Here is an 18,177-nt window from a genome sequence, read left to right on the forward strand (position 1 = left end):
AATACTGAAAATGTTACCAATGTTTAAAGGTTCTTCCCTTATGTCTATATATTAAATAGCTTCTCTGTTTAAAATTTTACAATTAAGTATAACCAGATAAGTTGCCTTCTAATCAAACAAGGAATGAAACATAAAATTTCCTAACCTTTTCCTTTTCTTCCAGTCTATTTCATTAATCTGATTATCCATTTCAGTTTAGGAAATAGTGCCAGTAAAAATAAATAACCACCATTCAGATAACTGTAAATTACTCTTTTTCAATTGATACATACAATATATCTGTATTAAACTGATGAATAAGGAAAAGACATGGCTATAGAAGAGAAGCTGGAACCAGCAAACACCAAATAAGAAAAGTCTCATAATTAATGACAAGACTCCATAGTATCGAAGGACAGGTTTTAAGCTACAGTTTCAGTTGCTTTTTAATCTAATTCTCTGTGCCTAGAAAAATATATGCCCTGACAACTACTATTCATCTGGACCAACCAAAGATGAACATTTTCCTGGAAGTGCCATGATTACTGGCATCATATTAGTTAAATAATTGGAAATTTTTTTTAAATAGGAAAATGTCCCAAAAGTTTTTAAAAACATGTAATTACAAATTAGTATAAGAAACTGAGAGGCATTTTGAAGTTACATATGCCAGCTGGATGCTAGTCTTAATGTAAGAGTACATACAAGTACGCAAAAAAGTTTAAAAGGCAGCAAAAATAAAAGTCTTTCTTACCCAGAGAATTAGTTCCTTGAAACATTTGTTGCTTGGTTCCCAGATTACTACCATTTGTGGATACGGAATTATTGTAAAAGTCAGAACTAGTCAGATCCCCAAGAATAGCATCTAGATTATCCAAATCTCCAGATCCCTGAAAATAAAATTTTAAAGATTAACCTATGTACATTACTAGATACTACATAGGTATAACCATATTCATTGGAAGAAAATAGATAAAATGGGAACAAGTAAAATACAATGGTTACCTAAAACGGTAACTCCCAACTTAAAGGCTGGCTAGTTATGACCTCCCCTAGTCTTCTTCCATGAAAGAACAATTTAAACTACTAAGACAACTTAAACTACTAAGACAAATCCCTTGGTTATTTAAACTCTTCAGGAGCTGCTTTCAAAGGTGCATGTCCTTAATTTGCAGTAGATATTTAATTCTCAAACTATAGGACATTTTCCAGCTAACTTTAGTCAGGAACAGTAGCAGATACAAATGTCTGCATCTACACATACCTTCTGAAAACAAGTAAGATTAATAATAAAAGCAACAATCTGATATTCAACACAGTATTCATAGGCATACTTTAAAAGGAGCTTTTGGTCAATAAATTTGGAGACTACTAGGTTAAATAAAGTTAAATGGACATCCTAACAGTAGGACTTCTCCAAGACTTTAATTTTCTCAGGCACATATTAACGTCTCCCAGAACAGTGTTCCTCAAGCAAAGTACAGGAAGTGCTTATATAGAATGTGATCGTGTACATAAAATGTGATTTTAGGTAAAAATCAAAATGCTGTTGCTTAATACAAATCCCCACCCTCACTCCCCTGGTTTCTTTCTACTATGCCCTTAATGACCCAATCTGCTCATTCCAACAATAAACACCTCCATGAAAAATTTCAAATGGGCTGGTAACAAGTTATAGTCACATTTTAAAATATATAATCTGATATTTCTAAATTGCATCATAATACACTTTACTGATGGCCCAAAAGAATTACAAAGAAATGATAGCTCAAGATTAATTTCCATTAAATAAACATAAAATACAAGATAAGAATTTGTGTATAAAACATTGTCTTTCTAACACAGAAATGCAAGGATGAAACACAATGACTAAGCTGGAAAATACAGAAAATGAATTACCTCTTCATTTGCTTCTGTCTTAATTTTAGCATCTTTCTCTTGGCTCGAGCTAGGCACGGTGGAACTGCTGCACTGACTCACTTTGTTGTCTACTCCCTCCACTTTGGGCTGTACTTCTTTAGAGAGTGTGTCACTAGGATCGTCCCTGTCTAGCAGGTATCTGAGCAGGGCATTATTTTCCTTCTTCTTAGGACTTAGTTGCTCCTGCTTGACGTTTCCTTCCACACAGAATGTTGCACTGCTAGTGTCTTTCCCTGTGGCTTCTGCGGTAATCTTGGCCACTTCAGCTGGTGAATTGCCGTTCTGCAGCAACTTGTGCAAAATCCGGTGCTTCTCTTGCAGCAGTGACCCATGCATATTGGATGTGGAGGACACTCCTCCAGACGTTGAAGAGGAGACCCCAGAGGGGCTGGTGACACTAATGGAAGAGTCTTTACAACTTGAATCCAGGGGGGAGTTGGTCAAAGAGGAATGACCCCGGTCATCAGAAGAACAGGTAAGTAACTGCAGTAATTTTTTATGACCTTTGCTTTCCAGAGGACCCCGCTGATTCTCTGATCCTTCAACACTGCTCTCCTTACTGTCTTTGTCATTGAGGTGGTCCCTGCTATTTGACTGACACATTGAACTCTCCACTGGATTCTGGTCACAATACAAGCTTAAGGGACTTTTTGAATCCTGACTGTTCACTTTACTTGGTTGAGTTATATTCATATTGGGAGAGTTATCCAATTTAGGGCCTGGTGAAGACAAAGTAGATAAAAGAGACGTCCCCACACCCTCACTGATAGCTTGAAGGGCACTGAGCGAGCTGCTGGAAAAGCTGTGGCTGCCAGTGTTGCCCGAAGATCCAATAGGAGAGTGCACACCTGGATTTGGAGAAAAAATGAGGAAAAGAAATAAGACTATCAAATGCTGTAACAAAATACCACCTAACTCTTCAGAAGTTCTATTGTAAAATAAATTAACTTCATAAGAATTACAGTGGTCTGGAAAGAAAAGAATTACTGAAAAAGAAAAGGAAATGCAACAGGAATACCTGCAACAGGAGAAAACTGATGTGAGGCCATCTTCGGACTCCCGCGATTACGAGGAGAAATCATGATATTCTGCTGGCTGGAGCCAAGACCAGGACTCCCATGTGGGGGGCTACTCATGTTGAGACCATAGTTGTTGTTCTGGTAGGAAGATGGTGACTGCATGGCTGGCCCAGGGTTCATTGTGGCTATGTTACTGGAAGCCCCATACCTAGCTCCACTCATTTGCCCTGTGGTGCCAGGGTCAGCCAAGCCATAAGCCCTGCTGTTCAGCATCTGTAAGCCTTGGTTTGGTGACATGCTCATGCCACCTACCGAATTACATCCAGCCACTGGAGGTCTAAGGCCTTGTCCAACAGGATTTGGGTTCTGTCTATACCCATTCTGTTCCCTGCAAAAAAAAAAAAAAAAATTGACAGGCATGCATTAAAGCCCTGAATCAGGTTTTCTAAAAAGGATGAAGTGCCCAGGAATTTACCTTCTTAGGCATCATTCTGATATCCAGTGACAATTCCAATCTAGATATAGATCATTTATTAACCTAATGACATACTTTTTAATAAGCCACAAAATCTAAATGAGTGACACCATCACAGCTCAGCAAAGGGCCAACAGCTATGTTAACTGGAACCTCAGCAAGACTCTACTCGAGTTGCTGTCCACCTAGGTGTTAACCTGGAGATGCCAGCAAACTACTCAAGATAATTAATGAGTGATACTCCTCCAGGTGTTGTTCATTTACCATTAGCAATAGCAATAGTAACTATTCTTTAAGTCTACCTTCAAATTTTAAATTCGATTCTTAGAGCAATTTAATATATCATTGAAAATGAAAGGTAACAGAGGTAGTCAGATTTTATTTGCTCTTTTATCCACTAGTCTTCCCATTTCCCAGATTTCCCAGGAAGTAATTATTAATGAACAAATACCATTTTCACATTAAAATACAACCTTAAAGAGAACATATAATCTAGGAATCTAAACTTACTGGTAAATCCAACATCCTTCTTGCTTTCACTCCTGTAAAATTTTCTCTCTTTTTACATTAATAAAACATCTTAAGAACACTGCTGCATTTAATGAGAATACTAGTATACAGTTATCTATCATTACCTCTGAAGAAAGTGGGTTGAGACAAAACCATGACGGTCATTTGTTACAGGATTTCGGAAGAGTTTGCTTTTTGTTTGTGCAGTCACTATAGTTCCATCGGCCAAAGAGAATCGATACACTGGAGTTTCTGCATGGCCATGAATATAAGCTGTTGGGGAAAATACCCTGTTACTAATAACTATAATTACAAACAGACACATATAGGAAAGAAATATACTTCAAATGCAACATTTTCAAAACCCAGTGAAAGACTGGATCTGCATCAAAATTATGAACAGGCTAAACTAAGAATGCTCAAGAATAATTTTCCTATCCCACAGGCACAAAAACACCAACTACAGTCATGTTTGTACTTCGACTTTATAGCATGACAAACAATATCAAGAATCATCCTTAAAATTCTTTACCTTCTTGATAGTGACGTTTCTGGGACCATGACTGCCCATCATTAAGACTAAAAAATCTCTGGATACACCTTCGGATTATATCTTCAAAGCCAGGTCTCATAGAGGATCTCAGTGAATTTGTATCTATATTGACAAGTTTTCCTATTAAATAGAAAATAAGCATTTAAATCCAACCAACAAGTATTTACTGGTTGCATATTACATGGCTTCACACTAAAAAATAAAGACACTAAATCTTTGCTCTACCATCTTTGATCCAAATTTCCGCTGTATCCAAACCTTTTCTCTTTAACCAGTTAACTGCCACGTGTCCAAAATGGAAACCATCCCCACATGCCACGGTATTTTGAATTTAATTTAAAAAATCAATTTGCAACGAATATTACAAAAATAAATATATTACTCACAATTAGGGTGTTCTTGAATATTTTCAGCTGAAAATTCTCACGAAAAAATTATTTTAAAGTTGGTCAGGGCTGCCACTTAGGGAAAACATTTTTTTATAGATGTGCGTGGCATGTGGGGAAGGTCCGCCACTTGCGTCTACAGATGCTCATGGCGTACAATGGGTTAAGGACACAGTCCTTCGGGAGACTCTAACGTTAAATGTTTTGCTATATAGACTATAAGAGTGTATCACATATCTCTTTCTACTTTCTGAATGTACAGAAAAGTTACATGTCTAGGTAACCTCAGGTTCATGTTCACTTAAAGGAAAAAAAATAACACCTACCAATAAAATTGTTCACATCTGAAGATACTATCCCTGCAACTATGATGCAAGAGAAAATATCTGCCTGAACAGCTAGTAGGCACAATTCTTTCCCTCTGAGAGGTGACTGCATTTTTGAACACTTAACCCTTTGCACTCACTTGCTTTTTTTCTCGATTCCTTTATTCTAGTCGGGATTTAATTTTTTAAATACCCCAGATTTTACAAAGCATGGCAGTAGAATAAAAAACTGGAGTTTCTTTCAAACTTATTTATTTGGATTTTTCATACAAACTTATTTATTTGGATTTTTTTATATTTCAAATTACTGATACATTCAAAGAGTATAAAAAAAGCTGCTACCGATGCTAACCGTGTCGAGTCACACTCGACATCCAAGTGCAAAAGGTTAAAATCTAAACAAGGTTAACCAAGTACTCAAATCTGAAAAGTTTGACAACTTTTGCTTAATATCAAATACACTAGAAATAAAATATATACAACTCAAATATGCTAAAAAATTAAAGTAGGTTTCATGATAGTCCTTAAAAACTAGCTATGCCTTTTCAAGATTTGCAGTGAATCTCTCTCAGGACTGTGTAAGAAATACAGGAAATAATCCATGCAAAGCATTTATTACACTGGGTACAGCCTGACAGTAAAGGCTGTAGAAACAGTTAACTTTTCTAAACATTTTCTAAATGAACAAAATGTATATATGCAATACACCAAGTTTTTACCTGAAAGATCATGTCTAGTAATAAAGCTCTCAGGGTTTGACGCAAATGCTCTTTCTCCTGTAGTAATGCGGCGTGCCACACAGATCATACAGGATTGCAAATCTACAATAAAATTTAACCAGGTAAGAAATGTATATAACCATTAAATATATCTGTTCAATAGGTAAGAACATGAAATCTACCTAATAAAAGAGTAACATGTTAATTGACCATACATTTGTGATGCCCACCAATCAGGAGTGAGTATGCAAATTAACCCAACAAAGAAGGTGTGTTAATTGGCATACGCAGACCCCGAGTGGCCGGGGCAGGATGCTTGCATCATCGCCATGGCGAGACGATGTAGGCATTCCGCACCACCCCTGGCCACTCTGGGCCTCTGGACAACGTGGGAAGGCGGAAAGGCGGCTCCAGGCCGGAGCTGAAAGGCGATGCCAGCAGCCAGGGAAAGGAAGGCCCATTCTTGCACGAATCTTCGTGCATCGGGCTTCTAGTTCAGTAATAAGAATTGTAACAATGGAAATTACAAAACTACAAGTTTGGCTGCTATTTGTTTCATAAACATCACAAATATGTGATCACTCTTACCTTCCCCTTCCTCCATCATTGCTCGTGGCTGAGACAGGGCAAAGCACTGCATGGTTTCATATCTCTGGCGCATTTCAGGACTAGTGTTCATGTCTTCCACGATATCATGTGGTGCTTTCATCAACATACGGCAATTAAATGTATGGCTTTTTTGTCTCTGGGTCTCATTTGTCCAGGTAACTCCATTAACTTTGGAAAATAAATTTTAAAAATTGGCAACTCAGTCTATGACCATCATCAAGAACTCAAGCTATATTTTCTCATTACACACATTTTCCTCAATAAGGGCTACACTAACATTTCAAGATAGAGTTTCCCCTTACCCAGTTTCAGTTACCCATGGTCCAAAACTCTTAAGTGAAAAATTCCAGAAATAAATAATTCATAAGTTTTAATTGCGTTCCATCCCACCCCACCCTGCTGGGACATGAATCATCCTTTGTCCTGCATATTCACGCTGTATACTCTATCCACCTGTTAGTCACTTCACAGCTATCTCCGCTATCAGATCTAGTGTCTCAGTAGCAGTCCTTGTGTTCAAGTAACCCTTACTTTACTTAGTAATGGCCCCAAAGTGCAAGAGTAGTGATGCTGGTGATTTGGATATGCCAAAGAGAAGATATAAAATGCTTCCTTTAAGTGAAAAATTTATTGTATATGTATAGAAAAAAAATACAGTATATATAAATGACTGGCACTATCCATAGTTTCAGATATCCACTGGGGATCTTGGATCATATCCCCTGAAGATAAAGGGAAGCTATTGCACATAAAACATTAAAATAATTTCAACTAAAACAGAAATTTCACTGTATATTTTGGTCATATGAAATGTATACCATATTCTAAATTCACCAAGATCATATTTGAAAATTTTACTATTAACCACTTGCCTTTCTACATAAAAGGTAGATTAAATTTTCTAAGAAATGGTCAAGAAAAATTTTTTTTCAGTTTATTTAGAAAATACATATTAAAGGCCTACCTGTAGATTTTGGTAAGTTTTTAAGGAAATCCTTTCTATCTTCTTCATGCAAGATATTATAGACACTTGTGTTAACCAGGTCCTCTTGCTTATATTGTAGGTATTGTGTGACATTTTCTGACACAAATACAATGTTTCCATCACGATTCACCACAAACAGGAAACCATCCAATGCCTAAAGTGGGATATGTTAATATTGGATATTATGGAATGTACCATATCCCTACTAAAGTTCATGTGTTGAACCCCTAACCCTCAATGAAGACAGGGCTTTCGGGAGGTAATAAGGTTAATTGAAGTTATAAGGGTAGGGTTCTAATAAAATATGACTGGTGTCCTTACAAGGAGAGAGAGAGAAACCAGGGATGCACACACAGAGAGAGAAGGCCATGTGAGGGCACAGTTAGAAGGCAAGCCAAGAAGAGAGGTCTCAGAAGAAATCAAGCCTACTGACCCTGATCTTGGATTTCCAGCCTCCAAAATTGTAAGAAATAAATTTCTGCTATTTAATCCACCCAATCTGTAGTATTTTATTATGGCAGCCTAGCAGACTAAGACACAGGCCTGGTACTAAGTAGAATTTAAAAAAACACACAAAAAACTACTGTTGATTTAGCAATCACTGCAAACTATTATCAGCCACCATTTCTATTAACATTAGTTCTAGGATTTTATTTATATATAGAAAAGCCTAAGCGGCCATTTGACCGGTAGCTATGATACTCACTGACCACCCGGCATGGGGGCAGATGCTCAACGCACAGGCATGGAAATATGGAACAGACTGATGAATCTCAGAGGGAAGGGGGGACGGGGGGCACGAAGAGATTAACCAAAGATTTTACATGCATACTAGAGGCCCAGTGCATGGATTCATGCACTACTGGGGTCCCTCAGCCTGTCCTGCAGGGATTGGGCCGAAACCAGCAGTCCAACATCCCCCGAGGGGTCCTGGATTGCGAGAGGGCACAGGCCAGGCTGAGGGACCCCACCAGTGCACAAATCCATGCACTGGCCTCTAGTAAAAAAATAAAAGGTAATTTGAAGGGGAAAAAATGTATATGTCAATATAAAGTCTGAATTCATGTCTAATCTAATTTTTGAAGAATTACATCTTCAAAGCTTTAAAAAATGAAAAAAATCATCATTACTGCTTCCCATTTGTCCATCTGATACCAAGTCAGGCTACATGAACTACTCTATTCCTTTACGAGAATTTAAAGAGAAATGTACTATCAACTAAAAGGAGAGGAGCAAACTAGATGAAACAAAATCATTGACAAGTGAATTTTATGAAGGGCTTCAGGCCCTGACTTCAAGTAAGAGAAACAGTATGTAAGTGGTCTAAGTTAATCATATCTACTTAAGACAACTACTTAGAAAATGCACATTAAACCTTAAAAATTCCTGCCAGAGGGGAGGGCATTTTGGAGACTGGATGAAGGAATTGAGAAGTACAGATTGGTAGTTATAAAATGGTCAGAGGGATGTAAGTACAACGTTTAAGAAATACTAGTATAGTCATTAATATTGTAATAACTGTATGGTACCAAGTGGGTACTAGAAATATTAAGGGGAACACTTTATAAAGTATATTGTCTAACCACTATGCTATATACTTGAAAAGAATACAAAATAATATTGAATGTAAACTGTAATTGAAATTTTTAAATTAGAAAAAAAAGCTTCCTTAAGAATATAAAATTGTAGTATGCCATATGATCAATCATGCAAAAATGCACAAAAAAGTCTGAGGTAAAATATGCCCTAATATTACCTTTGAAATTATGGGTTACCTTTCCTCTCTTGCTTCTTGGTATTTTTTGTTTACTTTCTCAGTTTGCAACTACATTTTTATAAGTAGGTGCCCCTCTTCCCCTGCAGGTCTTCTGAGTTATATATTGTAAATATAAGAGCATTTTTCCATCATATTCAAAATACTAAGTTCTGTCTCATAAAAAGAAATCTGTCTTTTTGTTCTCATTACCTAACCAAAATTTCAAGTTTTTTTAAAATAAAAACAGCTTACTGGATAGCTAAAGCCATATACTTGCCTGAAGTAAAAGTGGTCCTAAGGAGTCTTTATCAATAACCCCCTGTCCTGTAGAAGATACATCAGCTTTCTGAACATCGTCATCATTGGAAATAGCTTTTCCTAAAAAGACAGAAAACAGTTCTACAAAGAGCATATATACCAGTGATAGATTAAATCCACCTTCAAATAGTCCCCAGAACAAAAAGACACACGCGTGCATATGCACATACACAATATTTCCTGATAAGAAAACGATACTACAATTTTTACATGTTAAAATTAAACTTCAGACCTAGGAGGGCAGAAGATAAAGATACCCTAAATTTTCTTTCATTACAAAATATACTACTATCCCATGGCTTCCTGAAGAAGAACTAACATTTGACAGAGCAACACCGGCCTCCTTCCAATTCTCTGTTAATAGTCCTAAAGAGTAAAACTGGTCAACTCATTTGTCCATTCCCACAGAGGCTAGCCTCAATTATTAGCAGCCCCCACCTAAGCAACAAGGAAGCAAAAAGACAAATGTAAACAATTAACAAGTTCCTTCTAAAAGACTTGAGTGTTTTTCTTACTTTGTATTACCTTGCTCTTTTATTTGGCGTATCTGTCTTACTGTTTCCTTCAAAATTGCACATTTATCTGGTTTGACATTGAAATTGTCGATATCACTAAGATTAGCAGATATCAGTTCAGCCAATTCTTCAATGTATTTACTCTCCTGCTCCCGTCTCCGCTTTTCACCACTGCAGGTAAGACTAAGAAGAGGGGCGGGGGGGGGGGGGGGGGGGGTAGAGAGAGGAGGGACATGAATATACCTATCACAAAAGAGCTATGAGCAGAATCAGTCCCTACACAACACCATTACCTTCATGTGTAAATAAACTAAATTCAGCCAATAAAACTATCAAAACATTGTGTTGAGAAGTGGTACAATATAGCATAAATTCATGCAAACCTAAATTCAAATCTACCTTTTTGTTAGCCCAGTAGCCTTGGGCAGAATTAATCTCAGTTTCATCAATCTGGAAATTGGGGATAAGTATTAATAATGAGGTTTCATAAATTGTAGATTGTTTTTATTTTCAACTATCACATTAAAATTCAAATGATGCTGACCTTGGTAAATACAGTACTTAAAAGGCTACAGAGTATCACTGCATAAAATGCAGCATTTTATTTCTGTTTTTTTAAACTTCTAACTACATTCAGGAAACAAATGATGAAGCCTTATAAATGCCAAAATATCAACTAATAACATGTTCTTAAAAAATATTTAAAATTCTTATTTATAATAATCTCAGTTATCTGTTCCTAACTCCTACCTCTTCCGTTGAGAAATGCTTCTTACAGTATCACCCTGTTAGTATAATATTCTCGCTTCTATCTGAATCAGCGATAAAGCGTCTATTACATCTTAAGGATGTCCATCTCATCACTGTACCACTTTACTTACTATAAAGCAAAATAACAGTATTAAAGCAAAGACAAAACCAAAAATATCTAACCAGAGAATGTAAACAACAAAAAGTTGAAATGTTATCTTTAAACCAAAAAAATAAGAGTAGGGGAGGAAATCTTGGTGAAGCATCAGAATATAAATTGCCTACCCTTGTCCTGGGGTATCACATGGCAATTTGCGTTTTCGTGAATCAGGGACCAGTGGATCCAAGGAGTTTTCTCCTAATCCGCTCATCGTGAATATACATCAGCAACTAAGGAAGAATAATAAGATAAAAACGTTATAAAATATCCATGACTCTATAAAGCTATTATATGCTTGAATGACTGCACATCATATAATTCAGAACTACTTTCCCTAACTGGTTAGATAATTCTCAATATTCTTTAAGATTTTTTTAATTGATTTTTAGAGAAGAGAGGAAAGGATAGGGAGAGAAAGAAACATTGATGTGAGAGTACAACATCAATCAGCTGCCTCCTGCACGCTCCCTACTGGGGATTGAGCTCACAACCCAGGTATATGCTCTGACCAAGAATCAAACTGACAACCTTTAGGTCAGTGATGGCGAACCTATGACACGCGTGTCAGCACTGACACGCGTAGCCATTTCTGATGACACGGGGCCGCTGAGGCGGCCGCATGCCGAGGATGAAACATTTGCTGCTCCTAAGGATGAAACATTTGCGAAATAATGTTTTTTCCTCAAAGTGACATACTACCCGAGTTATGCTCAGTTTTTTGGCGAAGTTTGACACACCAAGCTCAAAAGGTTGCCCATCACTGCTTTAGGTGCATGGGACGACGTCCAACCAACTAAGCAACATTGGCCAGGGCTTGATATTCTTTATAGTATATCAACGAGTATACTGAAGACAACCTCAGAGTACATATTCCAGTTTGATTATGCAGAATGCCCAACCCCAAGAGATAAATGCTTCTCCAGTGCTACCAAAAATGCGTACACTGAACACCTCACAAGGAATTAGGCATCTTCTTCATAATTAATAACAAGACAAAGAGACCACCAATTCCTCAATTGATAAAATCCTAAATTTTATTTATTTCCAAGTAAGCACAAATAAGAGCTTATCTTATCATTTGGTAAGAAATGTTCCAATGATAAAAGCCTAAATTATATCAGGCTGTTTTCAAGGTAGCACATTTTTTTCTTTAGATTATTTATTTAATATTTATCATTCAATGTGTTTTACTACTGTTACTTCAAAAAACCTAGATTGTATAAATAACATGTAAACTCCACTACATTCTGCTTAGGTACACAATAATTAAACTCAAGGGGGAGGGGATAGATTTTTATAAGATATACAAAGCAAAAATTATTTTTATATTAACTGATGGAAATATAATATGCTTTGATTAAAATTTCACTAATAAAGAAAATAAATGTAGGGCATTTCTTGTGGGAAAAAAAAAGATTTTAACACTGAGGAGCTCATAATTTTAAGACATCTATAAACCTTAACTTACTAAGACTTTTTTTTTGTCCTAAACTCTTATTTAGGAAAGCAATCATTGTTCTAAATAATTCCAAGTCAACCAAACATTCCAAACTATTTTTTCTTAACATGCTAAAATGCAGCTTGTAGTCTATCTACATTCTGAGACATATATTAAAGAACATAAATTTCCGCTAGGTGGCACAATACTACCAAGAAGGAAGATTAAATGAAAATGTAAAATTTCACACAAGATGCTGATTAGACTTAAAATATGTAGTTTAAAAATCAAAATTACTTGATCATTCATCAGGAGTTCTAGATTATACCATTGTCTTAACAGATACTCTAAATATGAAATAAATATCAACAAAATTCATTCTACCTATAATTTTGGTAGTAAAATATAAAGGCTGAAAAGCTAAGATGTTTTAAAAACTTGGTGGGTTTTTTCCCCTCACAACATTAAGTTACAATAAAGGAGCGAAAAAGAACTAAAAATAACTTTGATTAAAAGTTGCTTAATGCTATGATTTTAAAGCATACTCAAAATACAATCCAATCACAGAAGCCTTTTCAAGCCCTGGACACTGCAGTACAGAAAATGACTATAGTGGACTTTTCATTGAATCAGAATCTAAAGGCCCAAAGTGTATTCAATATGAACTCAACCATGTAGATCTTTGAGCCATTTTTGCAATTATTTTTTCTTGTATGAAATGTTCCTACTAAAGAGTTAATCTATGCTATACTACTTAAATATATGAATATGACAATACACACTTTACTAGTAAGTTTACAGTCATCCCTCAGTATCCACAGGATATTGATTCTAGAACCCCCTTGGACACCAAAATCCATGTATGTTCAAGTCCCTTATATAAAATAGCATAGAAAAATACATATAGTCAGTCCGCATCCACAGATGCCCAACCACAGACAAAAATTATGTTGGATGCAAAACCCACAGGTACAGAGGGCCGACTATACAGTTAGGCAAGATATTCTGTGCAATTACCTCAAGTAGAGAATAGTAGCCATTTACAATAACTTTCAATGCTATCAAAATTTAATTTTACCTATTTCTTTATTATTTGGAAAAAGTCAGAAGTATATCCACGATAAATCAGATTTAAAATGAGTAAGAATCTTATAGCAACTGAACAGAATTTCTCATATAAATACTGTATGTCCTTCCATACATAGTAATCAAACTATGGAACATGTTTAAGTTTAGACATGAATAGAATAAAACAAACTGCTAGAAAATAAACATTCCTAAACTTTAATTCAGGCTAAAAAGCAGCAAAGAATTACACTTGTCAATCAGCTCAAAAGCCGTGAAATTGTTATATATGGCTTAGCAGCATTAACTAGCTTTCCTTTTGGTTATTTGAGGTTAAGACAGGAGGGAAAATCTTGATTGTGTACAACAAACTAGCCAAATGCACAAGGATACAGGAAGCACTTACTCCCTGTCCAAAAGGAAAAGATATTAATCAACAAAGCTAATGTCACTAGGCAAGCAAAAAGTTATTTTGTGGGGGCCTAAGAAAAGCCTTACCATGACAAAATGGGGAGGAGATAGGTTACCCAGTATATCTCAATTGGCATATAGACCAACAGAAATATTTTACTTTTTCTAAATTAATAAGGAAAAAGGAAGGGAACAACTTTTGTTGCTACAGTGCTGAGCATATCACATATTCTATGTAATTCCTCACAGCAACTCTCCAAGGTATGTATTATCATTCCCATTTTATAGATAAGGAAATAGCTACATAACTAACTTTTCACTAGATCACACACAGATACCAGATGGCAGAACTGAGACTGCGATTGCTTCAAACTTTATAACCAACAAAATATGTATCAAATGTTTCTTGGGCATTTTATCTCAACCCCATCACCACCATCAAAAAAAATAAACCTTTTATACTGTTGAATCACACTATCTCCAACCAGTTAGCCAGAAAATTTCTCAGCCCATAAGTAAGAATACTGAGAAATTATTACATCCAGGGTTAAGGGCATGCAGTATTAGGGACAGAGGCAAGGAACTGGTCAAGTTCAACAGGTACTAAATGTTGCTACTCCCCTCCAGCCCCTGAAAACTAATCATTACTCTACAAGTCACCAGATAAATTGTCCTTTGACGTAGTCTAATATTAACCATGACTCTTATTTCCACTTGAGACAAATAGTCAGTGGCTCACACAGCAAGAAAAAAACTTGAGATCAGAAAATCACAAACTATACCCTAAAATAGTCTTAAGTATTTTTATTCTTGTATTTTATAAGATTAAATGCTGGGGCCCAGAACTCTCTGACTATCCCCACCGGTAATTGAGTTTATTGGTCAGGCTTGTTTGCCTGAGTTATGCAAGGTTATGATTAATATGCTAATTTAGGGAGTGTTTCTGGGTGTCTCCTGAGAATCACAGTAACTTAAGGAAATTTTTCAAACAACTGTAGAGCTGACTTCTTGAAAACATCTTGAAACACTATGTAAAAACAGATATTGCTCAAGTCAATTAGAAGAAAATATTGCTCTGGGAAAAAATTTATGAGACATCCGTATATAAAGGCACTACTCAAAACTCAAGTTACAAATTGGCATGCTTACTCAAGACACTTTAGTATGCAGTCACCACTAGTTCATCTAAAGGCTTAAAACCTACAAGATTGTATTTCCTAAAATATCAAAGGTTTTATTTCAATCTGTTGTGCAGCTCCAAGAGCACCAGTACCATGGAGGAAAGAACTGAACAAAATATAGCCCATGTATTTCCGGGGGACAGGGAGTAGTAGGGGAAGAGACAAGTCCACACACAGAACCACTGTGAAAGCTTCCTCTTCCAGTGAGTATCGCCTACCTTTATGCTTTAATTCCACCTTGGTAAAGAGAATAAAAGCTGAAAAGAGACAAGGAGGGAGGAAAAGAGGGGGAAAGTTCCAGATAAAAAACTAACTGGCAATATCTTTTTGTTCTGCTCCTGATAACCTGTTATGTTTGGTGATATAAAGTATAAACTACCTAATGCAATCCATTTTTTCAATTTAAATCCATTTCAGCTCAAACACATGTCCAGAACCATTTTAGGTCCAGGAAACAGAAATGAATGACACCACACACTGCTAGAACTCAGGCTAGCAGAAGAGGAAACCATTTAAACAATTACAAAATAATTTTGTAAGTGTTCAAATGAACACATTGTAATAAAGTACATGGGAACACAGATGATAGGAAACCTACCAGCTTACAATTTTTTTTAAAAAACTGTATAAATGGTGTCTACAACCTTGGTGCAGACATGTGTCAGAAAACACTATAATCTCAGGACCTGGTCATTCTTTTCCTCTATCTTTATTTCATAATGCCAGTAAATATGGAAAGGAGCTACCAGAGAACAACCAAATAAAATATACTATTTTTAATATGTAAGTTGAACTGAAAAGCATCCAAATGTAAATTAAGTCATTTTATCCACAAGGTTTCATTCCCTCTTCTTTCTATTTTTGCCTTTTCATTCTCAATCAGCAGGCCAATCCCAAAGGCCCTTCACATTTTTGGTCCAGTTTAAATTTGATGAAGTCAACTCAAACACAAACTCCTCAGAGGCTCTAGTACCAGAACTGGGGATACCAATTACCCAAGGCAGGTGTTGGATGCAACTGGAAGCTGGTTGCCAAGAGACTTTTCAACCTCTATATAAGCAACAAAGTTGAGGTTCACAAATATACATTGTACAGAGAGAGTTAAACAAGCCAATTCCATCTAAATCATATTACCCTCTCCTGACAGCATACTAAATAGTGGGGTAATTCCTTAGTTGTTTTAGTTACACTGACTCCTACAATTTAATGCACTGAATCTATCTATCCTATCTAATAAAAGAGTAATATGCAAATTTACCATACCTCCGCTACACCCACAAGCCACACCCACCAGCCAATCAGGATCAAATATGCAAATAAACCCAACCAAGACAGCTACAGCCACAGAGAGCAGGAGGGAGGCTTGGGTTTCCCAGGCAATAGAGGAAGCCAAGCTTTCTGCCTGCCCTTGCCGGCCTAGGCCTCCACTCAAGGCTACAAAGTTTCAATTATAGAAGGTAAACAAATCCAAACAGAAATGGCGGCAGCCACGGAGCTGGAAAGAGCGGGAGGCGAGGGTTGCCCCCAGCAATGGAGGAAGCCAAGCTTTCCACACACCCTGGCCGGCTCAGGCCTCCACTTAAGGCTACAAAGTTTCAATTATAAATTTCAACAGAAATGGCTGCTGCCACGGAGCAAGCAGAAGGCTTGGCTCCGCTCCAGGCTACAAAGTTTCAATTGTAGAAGATACATAAACCCCAGATACCAGGGCCTCCGCTTGGGTTGCCAGGGGGCGTGGCCGGCCTGCAAACCACCACAGGCCCCTCGCCCAGGCCGCCCCATACCCCAAGGGAACCCCCACCCTGATCCGGGACATCCTTCAGGGCAAACCAGCCGGCCCCCACCCGTGCACCAGGCCTCTATCCTATCTAATAAAAGAATAATATGCAGATTGACCATCACTCCAACACACAAGATTGCTGCCCCCTTGTGGTCAAAGATCCTGCCCCCATGTGGACACAAGATGGCCACCACAAGATGGCCAGCAGGGGAGGGCAGTTGGGAGGGACCAGGCCGGCAGAGGAGGGAAGTTGGGGGCGACAGGGCATGCAGGGAAGGGCAGATGGGGGGGACCCAGGCCTGCAGTGGAGAGCAGTTGGGAGGAACCAGGCCTGCAAGGGAAGGCAGTTGGGGGCTATCAACCCTGCAAGGGAGGGCAGTTAGGGGTGACCAGGCTGGCAGAGGAGGGAAGTTGGGGGCAGACAGGCTGGCAGGGGAGCAGTTAGGCATCAATCAGGCTGGCAGCGGAGTGGTTAGGGGGTGATCAGGCTGGCAGGCAGAAGCAGTTAGGGGCAATCAGGAAGGCAGGCAGGCAGGCAGTTGGGAGCCAGCAGTCCTGGATTGTGAGAGGGATGTCCGACTGCCCGTTTAGACCCGATCCCACTAAACGGGCAGTCGGACATCCCTTGAGGGGTCCCAGATTGGAGAGGGTGCAGGCTGGGCTGAGGGCGCCCACCGCCGTACACGAATTTCGTGCACTGGGCCTCTAGTAATCATAAAAGCGTAACATGCAAATCAACCAAACGACCATCCAACCACACTATGACACGCACTGGCGCCAGGCCAACCAAGGCGGGTGCGATGCTATTATCAGGGGGCCCGCCATCGCCCCACGATTGCCCCGCAGAGGGAGGCACAGGCCACCAGGGCGATCAATTGGGGGACTCCACGATTGCCCCAAAGAGGGAGACCCAGGCCACCAGTCAGGGGGCGATCGAGGCCCAGGCCACACTCTGTGGGGCAACTGATCAGGGAGCTCCGCAAAACCGGAAAACCGGGGGAGTGTGGCAGCAGACACGGGCAGCACCAGGTCAAGGCGGGAGCTGGCGGGGGGCGAGGCCGTGAGACAGCTGGGGCCGCAAGGGCCCTGGCAGCCAGGGCTACAAAGGCCTAACCTTGCATGAATTTTGTGCATCGGGCCTCTAGTTCATACATAAGAACATAGCTAAACTTACACTTCATCAACCTGATTCTGGCTTCATTCTAAACAACAAACCGCCAAAACCGGTTTGGCTCAGTGGATAGAGCGTCAGCCTGTGGACTGAAAGGTCCCAGGTTCGATTCCAGTCAAAGGCATGTACATTGGTTGCGGGCACATCCCCA

General features: G+C 38.4%; 1 protein-coding gene across 2 annotated transcripts in view; it reads right to left on the reverse strand.

Moving 5' to 3' along the window:
* The window catches only part of NCOA3 (nuclear receptor coactivator 3), a 106,475-nt gene that overhangs the window by 19,692 nt on the left and 68,606 nt on the right, over nucleotides 1-18,177 (reverse strand). For both annotated transcript variants that reach the window (XM_028138250.2, XM_028138231.2), the window contains exons 3-13: nucleotides 11,106-11,210; nucleotides 10,081-10,253; nucleotides 9,515-9,615; nucleotides 7,461-7,635; nucleotides 6,476-6,664; nucleotides 5,888-5,989; nucleotides 4,436-4,576; nucleotides 4,029-4,176; nucleotides 2,918-3,306; nucleotides 1,879-2,747; nucleotides 734-869 (exon numbers count right to left, since the gene is read on the reverse strand). In XM_028138250.2, the coding sequence (XP_027994051.2) occupies nucleotides 734-869; nucleotides 1,879-2,747; nucleotides 2,918-3,306; nucleotides 4,029-4,176; nucleotides 4,436-4,576; nucleotides 5,888-5,989; nucleotides 6,476-6,664; nucleotides 7,461-7,635; nucleotides 9,515-9,615; nucleotides 10,081-10,253; nucleotides 11,106-11,191 (2,509 nt within the window). In that variant the 5' untranslated portion in view covers nucleotides 11,192-11,210. The remainder of the gene's footprint in view (nucleotides 1-733; nucleotides 870-1,878; nucleotides 2,748-2,917; nucleotides 3,307-4,028; nucleotides 4,177-4,435; nucleotides 4,577-5,887; nucleotides 5,990-6,475; nucleotides 6,665-7,460; nucleotides 7,636-9,514; nucleotides 9,616-10,080; nucleotides 10,254-11,105; nucleotides 11,211-18,177) is intronic.

Source organism: Eptesicus fuscus, chromosome 12 (assembly GCF_027574615.1).
Source record: "Eptesicus fuscus isolate TK198812 chromosome 12, DD_ASM_mEF_20220401, whole genome shotgun sequence".
Classification (NCBI taxonomy): domain Eukaryota; kingdom Metazoa; phylum Chordata; class Mammalia; order Chiroptera; family Vespertilionidae; genus Eptesicus; species Eptesicus fuscus.